This window comes from Phoenix dactylifera, chromosome 18 (genome assembly GCF_009389715.1).
Source record: "Phoenix dactylifera cultivar Barhee BC4 chromosome 18, palm_55x_up_171113_PBpolish2nd_filt_p, whole genome shotgun sequence".
Taxonomy (NCBI): domain Eukaryota; kingdom Viridiplantae; phylum Streptophyta; class Magnoliopsida; order Arecales; family Arecaceae; genus Phoenix; species Phoenix dactylifera.
In genome coordinates this window covers 4,650,718-4,666,181 of record NC_052409.1, presented here as the reverse complement: position 1 = coordinate 4,666,181, position 15,464 = coordinate 4,650,718, and the positions used below count along the sequence as shown (strand labels likewise).

At 35.9% G+C, this 15,464-nt stretch overlaps 2 protein-coding genes across 7 annotated transcripts; both read left to right on the top strand.

Annotated features, from left to right (window-relative positions):
• Positions 1 to 1,593: 1,593 nt before the first annotated feature.
• LOC103714048 (probable serine/threonine-protein kinase PBL19) lies at positions 1,594 to 8,876 on the top strand. Its single transcript, XM_008801181.4, has 4 exons — positions 1,594 to 2,453; positions 5,743 to 6,003; positions 6,410 to 6,532; positions 8,065 to 8,876. The coding sequence occupies exons 1-4, from the start codon at positions 2,067 to 2,069 to the stop codon at positions 8,485 to 8,487; spliced, it is 1,194 nt and encodes a 397-aa protein (XP_008799403.1). The 5' UTR covers positions 1,594 to 2,066; the 3' UTR covers positions 8,488 to 8,876.
• A 1,505-nt stretch (positions 8,877 to 10,381) lies between these two features.
• Positions 10,382 to 15,214, top strand: LOC103714047. Of its 6 annotated transcripts, none has more exons than XR_605151.4 (4): positions 10,382 to 10,546; positions 10,639 to 10,758; positions 14,045 to 14,089; positions 14,686 to 15,214. XR_605151.4 is itself a non-coding variant. In XM_026807271.2 (3 exons), exons 1-2 carry the CDS (start codon positions 10,476 to 10,478, stop codon positions 10,745 to 10,747), a joined length of 180 nt encoding a protein of 59 aa, XP_026663072.1. In that variant the 5' UTR covers positions 10,382 to 10,475; the 3' UTR covers positions 10,748 to 10,758; positions 13,364 to 14,037. The 6 variants fall into 6 exon arrangements, 3 of the variants coding, with proteins under 3 accessions (XP_026663072.1, XP_008799402.1, XP_008799401.1); XR_001879831.3 differs by lacking the exon at positions 14,686 to 15,214 and adding an exon at positions 14,203 to 14,390; XR_605150.4 differs by having other exon boundaries at positions 10,383 to 10,546; positions 14,695 to 15,214.
• The last annotated feature ends 250 nt before the right edge of the window (positions 15,215 to 15,464 follow it).

The window sequence follows — 15,464 nt, the reverse complement described above, 5'->3', positions numbered from 1 at the left end:
TTGATTTCTAAGCCCGTGAGGAGATCAAAAAAAAAGAAAAAATGAGAATGAATTTGAGATTAGAAGTGCGTCCTTTATCAACTTTGCATGGTACAATAGACAGTATCGTCAATTATTAATGTTCTCTATTTTCTCAAGCAGGGCTATGCCTGCAATTTGGTTATTTTTGCTGCCTTTTTTCAGCATCCAATCAAGGATGACTATAACTAGTATGAATAGCAATAGGGATACTAGCTAGATCTCCTCGTTTGAGATGTTTTTTTGCAAGCATCCGCTAATAATCGAGGCTAAGCCTACTGGTTCTTTAAAATTTTTGACCGAATCCTCGTGCCTCAAGCAAATCCAAAAGAGAACAGAAATTAAAGACCTAGGTCAAGCATGACCTTAAGACCGACTAGTCCATCAAAATTAATGGTTAGTCTTCGGAATACTCGTCCATCAAAACTTCCGCCTAGGATCTACTCTGCCGAGCTTTAATCAATTCTATTTGGAATAAAGAAAACAAAGACATTATAATCTGGTGGAATAAGCGAGCAAAAAACTGCCGACATGAGGGTTGACAAAGACGTGGGTCTTGAATGCGGTGGTTTGAGTTTTACTGAGTTTAGACTTATGTCTCAACAAGCCAAGAGGTATAGCTGCTATGAGACTAAATTATAAATTTTTATATATTCTTTTTTGTTTTAAGTTTAGCATTTTTGTTAAAAATTTAAATTCATTTAGATATCACTGACCTGTGGCCAATTTTAATGAATCTGTGCTCCAGTATTTTCTAGTTTCTTTAGTTTATATAGATTATAAGGCGGATCCGCTCTAATATCATTTATTACAATTTAGAACTTCATAGTAAAAAAATAACTAAAAAATATTATTTAAATTTTTTAATTTTAAAATATATTTAATATATATTTATTATAGGACTAGATTTATGTCGGTACGGATTTTCGTAGTCAATCTCTCCGTGGATTCTTGGAGAACAAAAAAATTCTCCCCCACGTTAATTTGAAGCAAAATTATGGTCCGATGGAGAGAAGGTCCTGTCGGCGGTCAGTCCCATGCATGTGGCGACTTCATGTACACGGCATGGAATCGTAATTATTGCATCAATCACCGATATTATGATTGGAAAACCAGCTTCTTCTTTTTTTTTTCCCAAACAGAATGGGGAGCATCGGAAGAATAAAATACGGTGTGCGGCGGAATAAAATAGAACATACCAAAAGGTATAAATAATTTTATTCTGGATAGGTTCACTTTATCCCTGCACTAACTTGAGATTTTACATCATGCGTTATGGTCTTTGAGAAGCCGCCACGGTCCATAAAGGCTACAGTGTGGGAAAAAGGACAAACTTTTCCTGGCAGCCAAACTCCAAGAGTCACAACCAGCTGCAGTTGTTTTCCTCTCTCTGATCTCCGTCTCCCTTTATTATTACCACGAGCAACGGAGATGAAAAGCATTCAGAAAATTAAACCTTTATCGTACACAGGAGAGAGAGGGAGAGAGATCTAGAGAGATCTATACTTTCATCTGGAAGTGGTTGAAAGATGGTGAGAAAAGGACAGAAGGACCAAGAGCAATAGTTGTTCTCTATCCTATGTATCATTCATCCGCTTGGAGGAAAATATCGGAGACGGACCAGAGAAACCAGGAGGTCTCCCAAAACGCGTAGGTGGGCCGAGTCCCTGACTAAATCCAAGCAGAGGAACTCTTATCTTTAAGATCCTCAGAATGAGCTCGGTTTGACAGCTACCATACCCTTTGAAAGATCTTTCCTCAAATGTTCTCCTCCATTTCTTCTTTCTTCTCCAGTCGTTTTTTTTTGTGTGTGTGTGTGTGTGTCTGTTGTCCCCCTTCTTCCCCTCTTGGTAATCCGAACTCCCAGATTTCTGCATATATTTCTTGACTACTCTTCTTTCTTCAATTCCTTGAGCTTCTTCCTCCTTTTGAGTATCTCCTAGTCTTTCTTCTCTTTGCCTTTTTCCTGCACAACCTGAAATATGGAAGGAATTGGAAGATAATTTTGAATTACTCTAGAGCTCCACAATCATAATTCTTTTCAAGGGATGGCGGCATGCTTCGGCCTTTTTAAGAAGAAGACCGAGAACAGGCCAGAGCGGAGCCTGGCGACGGCTTCGACATCGGTTTCAGCACCTCCCTCGAATGTCAGTACTAGTAGGTCGGATGATTCATCTGCCAGGAAACATACAAGCAAGTCGTCAGCCTCGACGTCGTCGCAGCGCAGCATACCGGCCATGTATGAAGAGAGAGCTCATAATATGCGTGTTTTCGAGCTTGATGAGCTCAGAAATGCGACAAATGATTTCAGCAGGATGCTTAAGATTGGAGAAGGTGGGTTTGGGAAAGTTTACAAGGGTTTTATCAAGCCTTTGGATGGGAAGGGGGATAGGATTACGGTGGCGGTGAAGAAGCTCAACCAGCGCGGCTTGCAGGTATAACTATCTCTCGACTTATTCTATTCTTTGAATCCATTAAAAGAATAAAATTCTAGTTAGCTTGTTGGAGGAGAAAAAAAATACTGCCTCATTGTTCTGTTGCATAGAAATGTAAGGAAGTATAGATTTCTAGACCTCCGCTTTGCTCGATCTATTACATCAATTTGTTAGATGCAAAAGATTTTAGATATTCATTGTGATATGGAACTAAAGAATAGGAAATGAGTTTTAAGTTCTATTAGAGTTCCATTCAAAAAGTTATGGAGGATCTTGATTGAACTGCAGCTATTAGAGACAAAAATGCAAGAAGAAGTTCATGAGGGATATCATAGAAAAGATTATGTTGGTTTCTTAATGGAAGATGGAATTCAGGATAAATATATAACTCACCAGCTCATTCTATTTATCTTTTAAACATGCTTTCTTTTAGGATGAATTAATAATGCTATCTTAGAATCCAGTCTTTCAATCTATAGTTTGCCGATTAGTGAAGTTTTGAATGTTATTGGGTGGGTGTGGCCTCCCTACAAAAGTCGAATGCAATTACAGATTTCAGCTTCATCTTGATGCCATCTTAATGACACTGCAGAATTTACAACCCCAGATATGAAAAATTAGGTGCTTATCATAACATCTTAATTGTACAAATAAGAAGTCCATGCTTGGATCATATCAAAAGCTTTCTGGTAGAATATGTGGGACATAATCCTATACAATTTTTCATCCTTGAACTTAAGCGTGGATTCATTGAAAACTCGCGGCTTAATGTGAAACACCTTAGCTGAGTTCATTCTGCACTTGCTATATTTTTTTTGTTTTAAGAAGGGGAAAGAAAAACAATGACATTAAGGATAAATTGAAAAGCTAGGTAACCAGCAATCTGGCATGGCAATTAAAAAAAAAAAAAAAATGGAATCATAAGCACAGTGTTCCTGCTCTCTGGGTAGGTATCTTGTTGCAATGTGACCGGCCCTTTTGTTCTCCACAGGCACGGAACTGGACCTTTTTTTTTCTTTTCTCTTTTGATATGAGGAACTACACCTTTTGTATGTGTGTTGGTTGGGGGCATGTGGCTTCTCGGGGTAAACGAAGGCCTTGCATATCCTGAGTTTGTATTTTGGCATAAATATACCTAACAGTGGCTTAAGTCAGCAGAGATATCCTTTGTGGGTCCTAAGACTTGGTCATCTACAATGATGTTTTGATTATCCTTAAGCATATAACTTTGTTTTTGAGCTAGAATGAATTATTTGGAGATATAAAGCAAGAGAAGGGGTTCTATCTCTTAAGAAGGGGAAAAGAGTGAAGGGTGAGATAAAAAAAAAAAAGATGGAAGAAATATCAATTTCTGAAATAATAGGTGGAACATCCCATCTTTTGATTTGTTTTTGGTCAGATCAGTTTCTCAAATCTTTGGACTTCCCCTGGAACTAATTTAAAAGAAAAAATAATCCCATGTTATGGATTTGTTCAGAATAATTCAATCACTCCAAATGTTATCAGTATGTCGTGGAGCTAGAAAATATTATTTGAAGAGATAGCATATGAAACAGGAGTCTTTTCTTAGGTTAAGGAGAAAGAGTGAGTAGTAAGATGAGGAAGAAAAAGAAGAAAATGAGAAGAGATTCTTCAAAGAGGTTTGGGGCAGAGTATAAGGGAAAACTGTATTTTCTTATGAGGTTTTTCTGAACTCTTCATTCATTTCTTAGTGATTCTTAGGTGCTTCTCTAAATGTTATTTCTCATGGTACTTTCCTTGAACGTCTTCTTTGGTGGTACGCTCTGGCTGATCCTTTCAGATAATTCTCAAGATTATCTCTTGGTTTCATCTCTTAGTGAAGAGGAGGGGAGAGTGTTTTTCTCTAGGTAAATATGAGCTTCCATATGCATGGGAGAGTTTTTTTTTCTGTTTTTTGACAAAGTGAAATCTGATTGTGCTCTCAGTGCATGGGGACTGACATAGCCCACTAGGGTTCTACCACCTCGGAAAATTCATGTGAATGGCTATGTAAACTTTCCCCTCTTGATTGAGTTTTTCTTTTGGTTTTTCTTTTGCTTTGTCATTTCGATACCATGAATCATGTAGAACTAAGGTATAACCAAGTTTTAAGAAGGCAATGCAGGGCTTCTATAGTTATAGCAAATTATTTCTGTTTGAGGCCAGTTCTTTGTTATAAATGTAGGAGATTGATTGATAAATAATCCTGCAACATTTTGATTTTTTTTTGTTTGAAGATGGACCTTTTATTTATGATATGAGTGACTCAATTTGACATAGTTATTTAGATTTGCTAACTAATTTGTTTACACTTCTTAAGAAGTTTACTGGATTTGCTATATATTATGCAACAATCTTGCAGCTTTGTCATTTCTGAACATACATGACACCAACCCCCCAAATACTTCCATACATTTACTCTCGTTGCGCTCATTCGGTGCTTCTAATGCTACTCTTTCTAGTATTACATCATTTTTTAATAACCCCTTTTCTATTAATAAATATAGGAAATAAAGAAGGAATGGCTATGCTGCATTGCTTCTCGACTGTTAGGCAAGGAAACAATCCAGATCATTTAGTTGAAAATTTGAAGCCTTGGGTTTTAATCTGTTTGTTAGATTGTGCCTCAAAAATTTTGCATGGATTTGCTAGAACCATGCTGCAACTGCTGATGACAACCAGGTTACTTAATAAGTGAATGGATTCAAGAGGATTTGAACTCTTGGCTCTCTGATACCCTGTTAACTAAACACTAGACCGCAAGAGCTTAAGCTGATAGGGAAAGGAGACAACAATGTATATCGGGCTCAACACGATGCTACTATAGAGTCTCAAGTAAGTGTAGATTGGCTTCTTTTTTTTTCATTAATACACAGAAACACAATCATATTTTTCCTTCAATGAACCTGCATTTCCTTGTTGGGAACATAAAATGAATACTGCGCTCATTTGGCTCGAGAGATACTGCACTCATTTGGCTCAAGAATTGCCATGGTATGTCAAACTATTAGACTTTAGCTAATTATTTTTAATCAAATGTATTAGTCGAAAGAGACATTTTGCGATGCCTTCAGCAACATTAGTTGTGTCGAGCTGACTATTTTAAGCATGAGGTAGCAAAATTAGTATAACATGAGGTTTCTGTTATTTTCTACCACAGATAAGTATATGATGTTTTTTGCCGAAATTTTCTTTGTTCTTCATATGCTAAGACATCTTTGTAGTTTCAGAGCAGTCTCAATTTTTCCTGGAATGTCTCTGTTGCTTATATCTTCTCTTTCTTTTTTAGGGGCATAAGGAATGGTTGGCAGAAGTTCAATTTCTTGGAGTTCTTGAGCACCCAAATCTTGTAAAACTCATTGGATATTGCGCCGTAGATAGTGAAAGAGGGATCCAAAGATTATTGGTCTACGAGTTCATGCCTAATAAGAGCTTAGAAGATCATCTGTTCAACAGAAATTATCCTGCTCTTTCCTGGAACTTAAGACTGCAGATAGCCTTGGGTGCAGCAGAAGGATTGGCATATCTGCATGAAGGATTAGAAGTTCAGGTTATTTCTGACTCTCGTTTGATGTTATTCCATTTCTGAATAATGTTTCTTGGCAGTTATTGTCTCACTGTTCTAGGAGGCAAAAACTTGCCTCTATATGCTTACCTATACTTTTGTCATCAGAAGAAGTCAATAGATATATCTTATTAGCAAGAATTAGGGGAGCAGCTTTCATTTATGTGATACAAATTTATTACCAGATTACAACTTCTTCAATGTATACATTGAAAAACATACCTGATAATAACAATAATGCCTTGGCCATTATAATGGTTGTTTCTGTTTTGCTAATTGTCATATAAAATTACTTGTTTACTTATTAATTCTGTTTTGTTTGTTGGGAAGTATCATATAAGTTTTACTTGTTTGCAGCTTTTAACCATAGCCCTCTATATTATTTGGACAGGTGATCTATCGAGATTTCAAAGCATCTAATGTTCTACTAGATAAGGAATTTAGGCCAAAGCTGTCAGACTTTGGCCTAGCAAGAGAAGGACCAACAGAAGGGCTCACTCATGTATCTACAGGGGTAATGTCTGCCTTTAAAGATTTGTTGAATCAATCATCTATGCTAACTTTTTTATGTAATTCTTTCTTTTGGTTTAAATGGAGATTCTACCTAAACTTGATGTGTTTTGATAATAGTTTCCTTGTTTCTATTCTTTTTCTTTGGAAAAGTGAGATGTTAGCCTCGATACCAGTAAATATCAAAAACAGTTCATACAGCTAGCCCCAGATGGTTGGGACATGCATTGCTAGTAGTGATTGTGGTTCACATAAGATCTTGGAATAACTTAAAGCACAGAAAAATTAGACATAGTTTCATAGACTTGTTGCACTCCTAGTGGATGTTCATAGTGTTCCTGATAGCGTCGAAGGTAGCCTAAAAAGTAATGCTTGGTGAACGAAAATTTGACCCTGATAGTTGGGGTAAGATTAGACAGTTGTGGTTATGATTATGTCATGGGTTCCCCTCTAGAGATCAATTTGTTTGCTTGCTATTACATCAATGTTTGATATGGACATGCTACACCCTATAATGGATTAATCAACTGTTTAACATGCCAACTTCCATTTCAAAATGGCAACTCACACATATACGACCATTCTTTTGATACAGTCGATGATATCTGACATAAAACATAACCACCAAGATGCGTATCAGCTAGATATTGTACAGATAGACATAATGAAACAGGAGTTCATTGCTTGTATAACTTTCTGAAATCACAAATAAATAAGAGGCATAACGACATGCTATGCTGTGGAATGAGAGAACAATTGGAAGACAGGGTACTCAATTTTGCTGATACTTCAAAAGGCTTGTGCTTTCTCTACACAGTCATATTAGTTAGGGTTAGGTTTTAATTTGGGTGGAAAAATAGTAAACTTGTAAATTAACAAAATTTTCTCCGAAAATCTAGAAAATGGAGACAAAATTTAAAAAGATAATATAGATAAGAATGAAAAAATAGATGAAATGGAATAGCTCAGAAAATTTAAGAAGATCCATAAGCAATCTTTTCCTCCAAAATATCATAAAATTTCACTGAATTTTTTCTCTTAGAAAAAATATGTTTCTATTAAGTCATGTAGGTAGTAGGAAGATGAACTTTTGGGACCTATTAGAGAGATTTTCTTAGCAGTCTCATGTGACCAGGTTCCCACACCAATCTTTATACCAAAGATTTGTAATCAGTGGTTCTCTACATACACCTTGATATCCATTTGGTGACAACTGCTACTAGGAAAAAGAAACTTAGAAGAAAAAGAGGTGTGACACATAATTCCCACTTTCATCCTTTGAAACTGATGGTTCCTGGATATCATAATATCGAATGCATACTTTCCAAGCAATAAGTTTTTTCTTAATTTTAGATTAAAAAAAAGATTGCCTAATTCATTTCTGCTTGTATTCCCTCCTTACTACCGCATCTGCAAATGTTGACAGTAGTAAGGTGTAAATTCTATGATCTCCAGAATTTATTCGTTGACAACAAAATTCGTATTATTCGAAACACACACCTGCTAATATTAATGATGATTGCTTGCATTGATCAGGTCGTGGGGACTCAGGGGTATGCCGCCCCGGACTACATTGAGACTGGCCATCTCACAATTGAGAGTGATGTGTGGAGTTTTGGTGTGGTGTTGTATGAAATCCTTACAGGCAGGCGGACATTAGATCGAAATCGCCCGCCAAATGAGCAGAAGCTCTTGGATTGGGTGAGACAATTTCCTCGAGATAGTTGGAAGTTTAGCGTGATCATGGATCCAAGACTAAGAAATCAGTATTCTCTGAGAGCCGCGCGCGAGGTTGCTAAGTTAGCAGACAGTTGCCTTGTCAAGAACAGAAAAGACCGTCCAAAGATGCATGAGATCGTAGAAAGCTTGAAACAAGCCCTTCAAATGGATTCGACTGAAGTACATTCTTCAACAACTAACTTGGACAAGCAGAAAAGAACAGGGCCTTCAAGAAGGTGACCATTTTGATAGAGGGAAGGGATGAATATGGCTTGTAAGGGAGGATTTTTTATTTTTTTGCTCTTTTCTTTTTCTTTTGGGCACTGCTTGCTGCCTGTCCAACATCTGAATTTGCTTTGGAGTGCATTAAGATAATAAGGTGGCATCGACTTATACCGAATTCTTTGAGTATGTAGGTTGAAAGCTAGCAGCTTGCTTCTCCGATATTTTCTTTTTGATGAAGTGTTATTTATCCTAGAATTACGCAATGTGCAACAAAATTTTACAAATCAACAATTATGTTTATGATGGATGACTAAACCTTCAGTTCAGTAAAGTTTCGCCTTACAAGTTGTATTCTGATGATCTACATCATCAATGAATGCCAGCTTTGTAGGGAAAATTTGAGATTTGAACTTGAGTTTACCTATCGTAAGTTTACTTTTATGTGTACAATACTATTATTTCTTTTTATTGGATATTGTCTGTTCCAAGAGTAGAAATGCAATGGTGACCAAAAACAACTTGATTAGAATGAGTGAGCTTTTTTCTTTTTTCAGAAGGCATACCAGGTTAGCAGTAAAGAGGACAGGTGGTTCTTCACTCTCAGCATCATATGCATGAGATGGTCTTACCATCATTTGTATCCCAAAAAAAAGTTGAAAAAGAAAAAAAGAATCATATTGGGCCGAAAGAAGTTCTATACAATCTATCATATCATTCATAGATTTCTTGACCTCGACCAACAAAATGTAGTTTATCTGCTCATAATTTTGTTGGAGGTCCTCAACTAAAATTTTTTAGTCAGTGACCTCTAGTGTAAAACTTCCATGAAGTGTTATGCGTTGCCATTGCACCCTCCAAAGTCTCCACTGCCTCTTCCCCACTCTGCTCTCCAAGGAAGTGGGACAGAAATGTTTCTTGTTGCCTCTACTTGTGGTTTGCTCCATGTTATGATATTGGGTTGGAGCTGATGAAAGTTCCATAGTGCAAGCTAGATTCCCCCTAATAAGCACTTTTTTTCTTGGCCAAACGATTCTTTAGATTATTCTCCATAAGTCAATTAATTCATAACTAATAAATTATTTTCTAACTATATGTAGATTTTTAGATTTATTCATGAGTTATTCATGACTAATAAATATTTATATGTTGCAAACTATTGATACAATAATTTTTTTTTCTCAAGAAAGTGATACTATATATTGTTGATGGTGATGATATTTTTTTCGCTATAATCCATTATTCTTGTCTCTCTTATATTTATCTTTTGATATACTTATTTTTGGATAAATAAGTAAAAAAATACTTTAGAAATTTTTTTTTTAACTTTTATTACTTTATTCATGATTTTTTGTTACCCAAATAACTTTTGATAATTTTGACGGTTTTAATTTTGGATTTTTTGCATAAGTACCTTCTAAAAATTCAATTTTGCACGAGTACCCTCTTCAAATTTATTTTTATTTCTATACCTTCATAAAATACTATTTTTGCACAAATGTTCCTAATATAACAATTCTTCTAATATCGTTAATAAAAACAATATTTATTTTAATTAACATTAAAATAAAATTTTGAAATTATTTTTTTATCTTTTCAATACGATTGCCTTATAAATATTTTTTTTTATTTATACATCTACCCATTAAGAGTATTTTAGGTATTTTAATTTGAAACAATTAATTTTTTTAACGGCGTTAGCGTGGGTACATATACAAAAATAGGAATAAAAAAATAAAATAGAAAAACAATTGTTTTGTAGGGGTATATATATATATATATATATATATATATATATATATATATATATATATATATATATATATATATATGTAAATATTAATTTGTGGAAAAAAAACTTTTTTTTTTTTCATCGTGCAATAAGGTGGAGTCAGATCGGATCCAAGTCCGAACCCAATAAAGTATTCGAGTTTGGATTTTCGCTTGGGATCCGTGATCGGACTTCTTAATCTCTCGCCGGAGCGCCGAGATTGCGTATTGCGGTCATGGAGAGGAAGAAGCTCACTCTTCTTCAAACGGTTTTTACGGCGGGAGTCTTCTCTGCCGTCTCCTTCTGGTTAGTCGCCGTTCTCCCCCCTGCCTAGGGTTAGGGTTAGGGTTTTAGGGGCTTGAATCATCTCTCATGCTTTCTATTGGATTCATCTCCAGGTACGGCTTCATGTTCGGAAGGGAATCTGCTCGCAAGGAGCTGGGCGGACTGATCGAAGACCTCCGTCGAGGCACCGCCGGTTCCGAGCCCACACCACGTAGTTCATGAGTAGAACTAAGGTACGTATTGTTGACGCGACCTCGATTCTATCTTGTTTTGTGTTTTGGGGTCCGATTGAAGCGGGACTGTGTTGTCGATTTATTCAGCCTAATTTATGATTTCCAAGTGGAGATATAGTTATAAAGTACGGGAAATTTGTTGATTTCTTGGAAATTGACCTGGGAGCATGTATCTGATAGAATTGGTGGTGGGGAAGATTTCTACTCTTTGTTGTGCCTCCTATTGCATAAAGTATCTGTCTTCGAAAATAAAAAAAGGTACTTGGTTAAAGTTAAATAATTAAGCTATGTAGTATGAGAATTTCCTGATATTGTCCTGCTAATTGCAGAAATGGTTATGTATTTATCTTTGCATAATGTTATTGCGTTCCCGAGTTCCAAATTAAGGTATGACAAATTGTGTCATTCAAATACATAATGTGGGTGTTGAACCAGACATTAGGTCCTCCGTAGAGTTTTTCAAAGTAACCAAGTCCTGACACAAAAATCAAATCATCTACCCTCATAACCTGATACCAATTTTATCTATAGGAATGTGAATCGAGCCTATATCTGTTGGGTTGCCTTAATGAAAAAGCAAAAACCTCAACAAGAGGAGCAGATGGTTGCAATCCAAGGCTTAGGTCATGACACCCAAGTGCTCATGGAGACTCTCTATGCCCTAGCAAATTCTTTATGATTATGAGGAGATCTAGGTAAGGGTGGTGGGCTATAGAGGAATAGGGTTGGGTTTGACTATTGGACAGTGCTCTTGCACGTGGCATTTGACATCAACTTATGACCTGAGGAGGAATGGTAGTGTTATTGCACTAAGGTGTACCAAAGAGTTTTGGCAGCTTTGTCATAAAGACAAGGAGGTCAGCATGTATTGTGTGATAGAAATGAAGCGCATGTCATAACATGAAGTATGGTCCTTTTTCTGACACTTGAGTGCAAGACAAAGATGAAGCACAAGGCCTTTTGTATACCAGAAAGATGTGGCTTGTAAGAAGATCTAGAGAAGAAACACATGAGTACAATTGGAGCATGGGAACAAGTTCATGTTTTTTTTTTTTGGGGGGGGGGGGGGGTGTCGGTGGGGGTTGGGGGGGGTGTGGAGGGGCAGATTAGCAATTCATGCAGATAAACTACATGAACTTACATTACTTACATACAATTATGGTTTATGAAGTTTAAATGAACCATGAAAACCTATAATTCTTTTTGAAACTGCTTCATTGTCAGGTTTTATCAAAAAGGATACACAATCTAAAATAAGTCAGTTTTATGAGAACACACATTTGGTTTCTTTTCATGAATTATGTTATGGAGAAAAACCAGACAGGCCTCAAAACCTGAAAAAGAGTTTTATGAAATGCAAGTACCTCTACTTTTCATAAAATCTGCTTTACATAAGATTAAGTTTTATGAGTAAAAGCTTTGATAGACATCCAAACAGCCGCTTCAGTTGTTTTGTATTGTCTATTTATCTCCTAGTAGAAAGTTATCGTTCATCCCCATTTCCATTTCATACCAAAACTGTGTGCATCTGTGAAATCATGCAAGAGAAGCAAGGACAACACACAAATCATTGTGATATCACCTTTTGTCAATTTTAATGAGGAGGCAGCATGAGGCTTGTGATCATGCCCAACACAAGTAGGCAAATGCATGGAGGCTTGGTATTGGAAGGAAATAGAGGGAGAAACGGAGCATGGCAGAGCTAACTTATGCTTATACCTGGTTATGATTAGTCTGATAACATTTGCAAGTCAGATGATAAAATTTTGACTTAATTGCTGGTTGTGTGCTAGTTTCGGGCAGTTTAGATTTTAACCAGTTAAGCAAGAGCCCAAAATGGTTTGTTAAACTTAATCGGTCATCATCTTAAAAAGCAGCTAACCCGGTTAACTTTAGGTCATATGGGAGAGTGAAATAAAATTTGACCACCTGAGCTCTCTCGTCTCTTTATTTTTTTACTTTTTCCACAACTCTAACTAATCTTCAGAATGTCAACCAAATCATGAATTATTCTAACCTATGGTTATCTGAGTAGGAAGTGGTTATCGATGGTTAACATCCTGGTTAACTATTCAGCATCCAAATGTAGCCTAATTATTCAAAGCAATAAAAAATTTTAAGACACTTTAATTTTAATGTGGCAGGTAACCTACCTACTATCTGTTCCAAACAGTATGCCAAATCATTTGCTCCTCGTAAGGACCGATCCCCAATAGAATTTCCTGAAACTTTTCCATATTTGGTTGAAATAATTTTGCAGGTTTGCTTGAAGATGTAATCAATAAAAAAAAATATGATGAGAATGCAAATGATTCCTGATATGGCTGTGTTCTGATGTTTTTGACAGACTGAAACATGAAAAAAGAAAGAAAGCAAATTTGACCACCTGAGCTCTCTCGTCTCTTTATTTTTTTTCAGTTTTTCCACAACTCTAACTAACCTTCAGAATGTCAACCAAACCGTGAATTATTCTAACCCATGGTTATCTGATTAGGAAGTGGTTATCGATGGTTAACATCCTGGTTAACTATTCAACATCCAAATGTAGCCTAATTATTCAAAGCAGTAAAAAATTTTAAGACGAACTTTAATTTTAATGTGGCAGGTAACCTTGCTAGTATCTGTGTCCAAACAGTATACCAAATCATTGCTATATACTGCGATCCTTTCTAGTCTAATATAATCTTTTTGTACTATGGGAAATCTCAGATCCGATGATAATTATCTTATACAAACTTTACATATGCATGGCATATGTTGCATTTTAAGATTCTCTTTCATTGGCATATCACCTTCTTGTACTATTGGAAATATCCGATGTCATGGACCCTCCTGACTTCCATTGCTTTCAGGATAAGATGAATATCTCAGCTCCCCATAAGGACCGATCCCCGCTAGAATTTTTTGAAACTTTTCCATATTTGGTTGAAATAATTTTGCAGGTTTGCTCGAAGATGTAATCATAAAAAAAAATATATATGATGAGAATGCAAATGATTCCTGATATGGCTATGTTCTGATGTTTCTGACAGACTGAAGCACGAAAAAATGAAGAAAGCAAATTTGACCACCTGAGCTCTCTCTTATCTCTTTATTTTTTTACTTTTTCCACAACCCTAACTAACCCTTAAAATGTCAACCAAACCGTGAATTATTCTAATCCACAGTTATCTGATTAGGAAGTGGTTATTGATGGTTAACATCCTGGTTAACTATTCAGCATCCTAATGTAGCCTAATTATTCAAAGCAAAAATTTTAAGACAAGCTTTAATTTTGATGTGGCAGGTAACCTTGCTAGTATCTGTGTCCAAACAGCATACCCAATCATTGGTACATACTGTGATCCTTTCTAGTCTAATCTAATCTTTTTGTACTATGGAAAATCTCAGATCCGATGATAATTATCTTATACAAACTTTACATATACATGGCATATGTTGCAGATTCTTTTCACTGGCATATCACCTTCCTGTAGTATTGGAAATATCCAATGTCATGGACCCTCCTGACTTCCATTGCTTTCAGGATAAGACCTCGTATGGACCCCGATCCCCACTAGAATTTCCTGAAACTTCTCCATATTTGGTTGAAATAATTTTGCAGGTTTGCTTGAAGATGTAATCATAATATATATATATATATATATATATATATATATATATATATATATATATATATGATGATGATGATGAGAAAATGCAAATGATTCCTGATATGGCTATGTTCTGATGTTTCTGACATACTGAAACACGAAAAAAAAAGAAAGCAATTAGCATTAATTTCAATATAGAAGATAATACATTATAATACCATGTCTGACAATCACCAGTAAAATTCATTTTCAATTCTCAAGAAGCAGTACATTTGTTTGTTTCCTTGTGTTAAGATACTTGCTTGCCTGTGCAACTAATATGTTCTCTTTGAAGTCTTGACAGTTATTTTGCTGCACTTGAAAGAAGATGGTTCATCTGTTTTGAGTGGATGGAAATCTTTATCCCGATAATTGAGACTTATCATCTGAGGCACATAGAGTGGTTGTGAAATTTAAGATGGTGCGGTGCATTGGACTCCATATTTACCTTTCAAGTTTGTAAGGCAGTTCATCATTTGCAAGCTAGATACACATTCTGAAGCCAGCAAGCTGTGAACTCATCAGACTGCATATTTTAATGTTCTGTCCCTCTTCTTTTGTAACTTCTGATAGCTTTAGTCTGCTCGGTCACTCAATTTGCAAGACATGAATGGTGTTACATGGTTTATTATGTACGCATCTAGGTCATGGGATATGAAAGATGTATTTGCTATTTCCTTGGTGTATTAAACTTATGGTATTGGATCCAGCGTGAAATTTGAAAAGCGGTGATGGAGATAGTCAGATAGATCATGTAATAGCTAGAGTTGTCAACTGAATGTTATTTGAAAGGTGTAGATGTGAATGATCTGCATTACTTTCCATTTTTCTACTTTGGTTATAACAACTTAGGATTTCACGAAAAAGACTAGCCATAATGTATTTTTGGGTTTCTTAGTCCTATCAAAGTATCCAAGATTTTCTTAACGAATGCATATGTCTACATGAATCTTCACATATTTTCTTTGAACCCAATATGAGACTAAACACATGTCCGCATAGATTTTCATATACTCTTCTTTTCTCGTTCAAGCTCTGACGTTCTTGTCAGGTTAAGGATAAGCCCGTGGTCAG

Bases quoted from the DNA above. Each gene is read 5' to 3' on its own strand.
- LOC103714048 (XM_008801181.4), top strand. From the start codon at position 2,067: ATGGCGGCATGCTTCGGCCTTTTTAAGAAGAAGACCGAGAACAGGCCA. The intron at 2,454-5,742 runs GTATAACTATCT...TTTCTTTTTTAG, and splicing joins TCAACCAGCGCGGCTTGCAG to GGGCATAAGGAATGGTTGGC. The intron at 6,533-8,064 runs GTAATGTCTGCC...TGCATTGATCAG, and splicing joins TCACTCATGTATCTACAGGG to GTCGTGGGGACTCAGGGGTA.
- LOC103714047 (XM_008801180.4), top strand. From the start codon at position 10,476: ATGGAGAGGAAGAAGCTCACTCTTCTTCAAACGGTTTTTACGGCGGGA. The intron at 10,547-10,638 runs GTTAGTCGCCGT...ATTCATCTCCAG, and splicing joins TTCTCTGCCGTCTCCTTCTG to GTACGGCTTCATGTTCGGAA.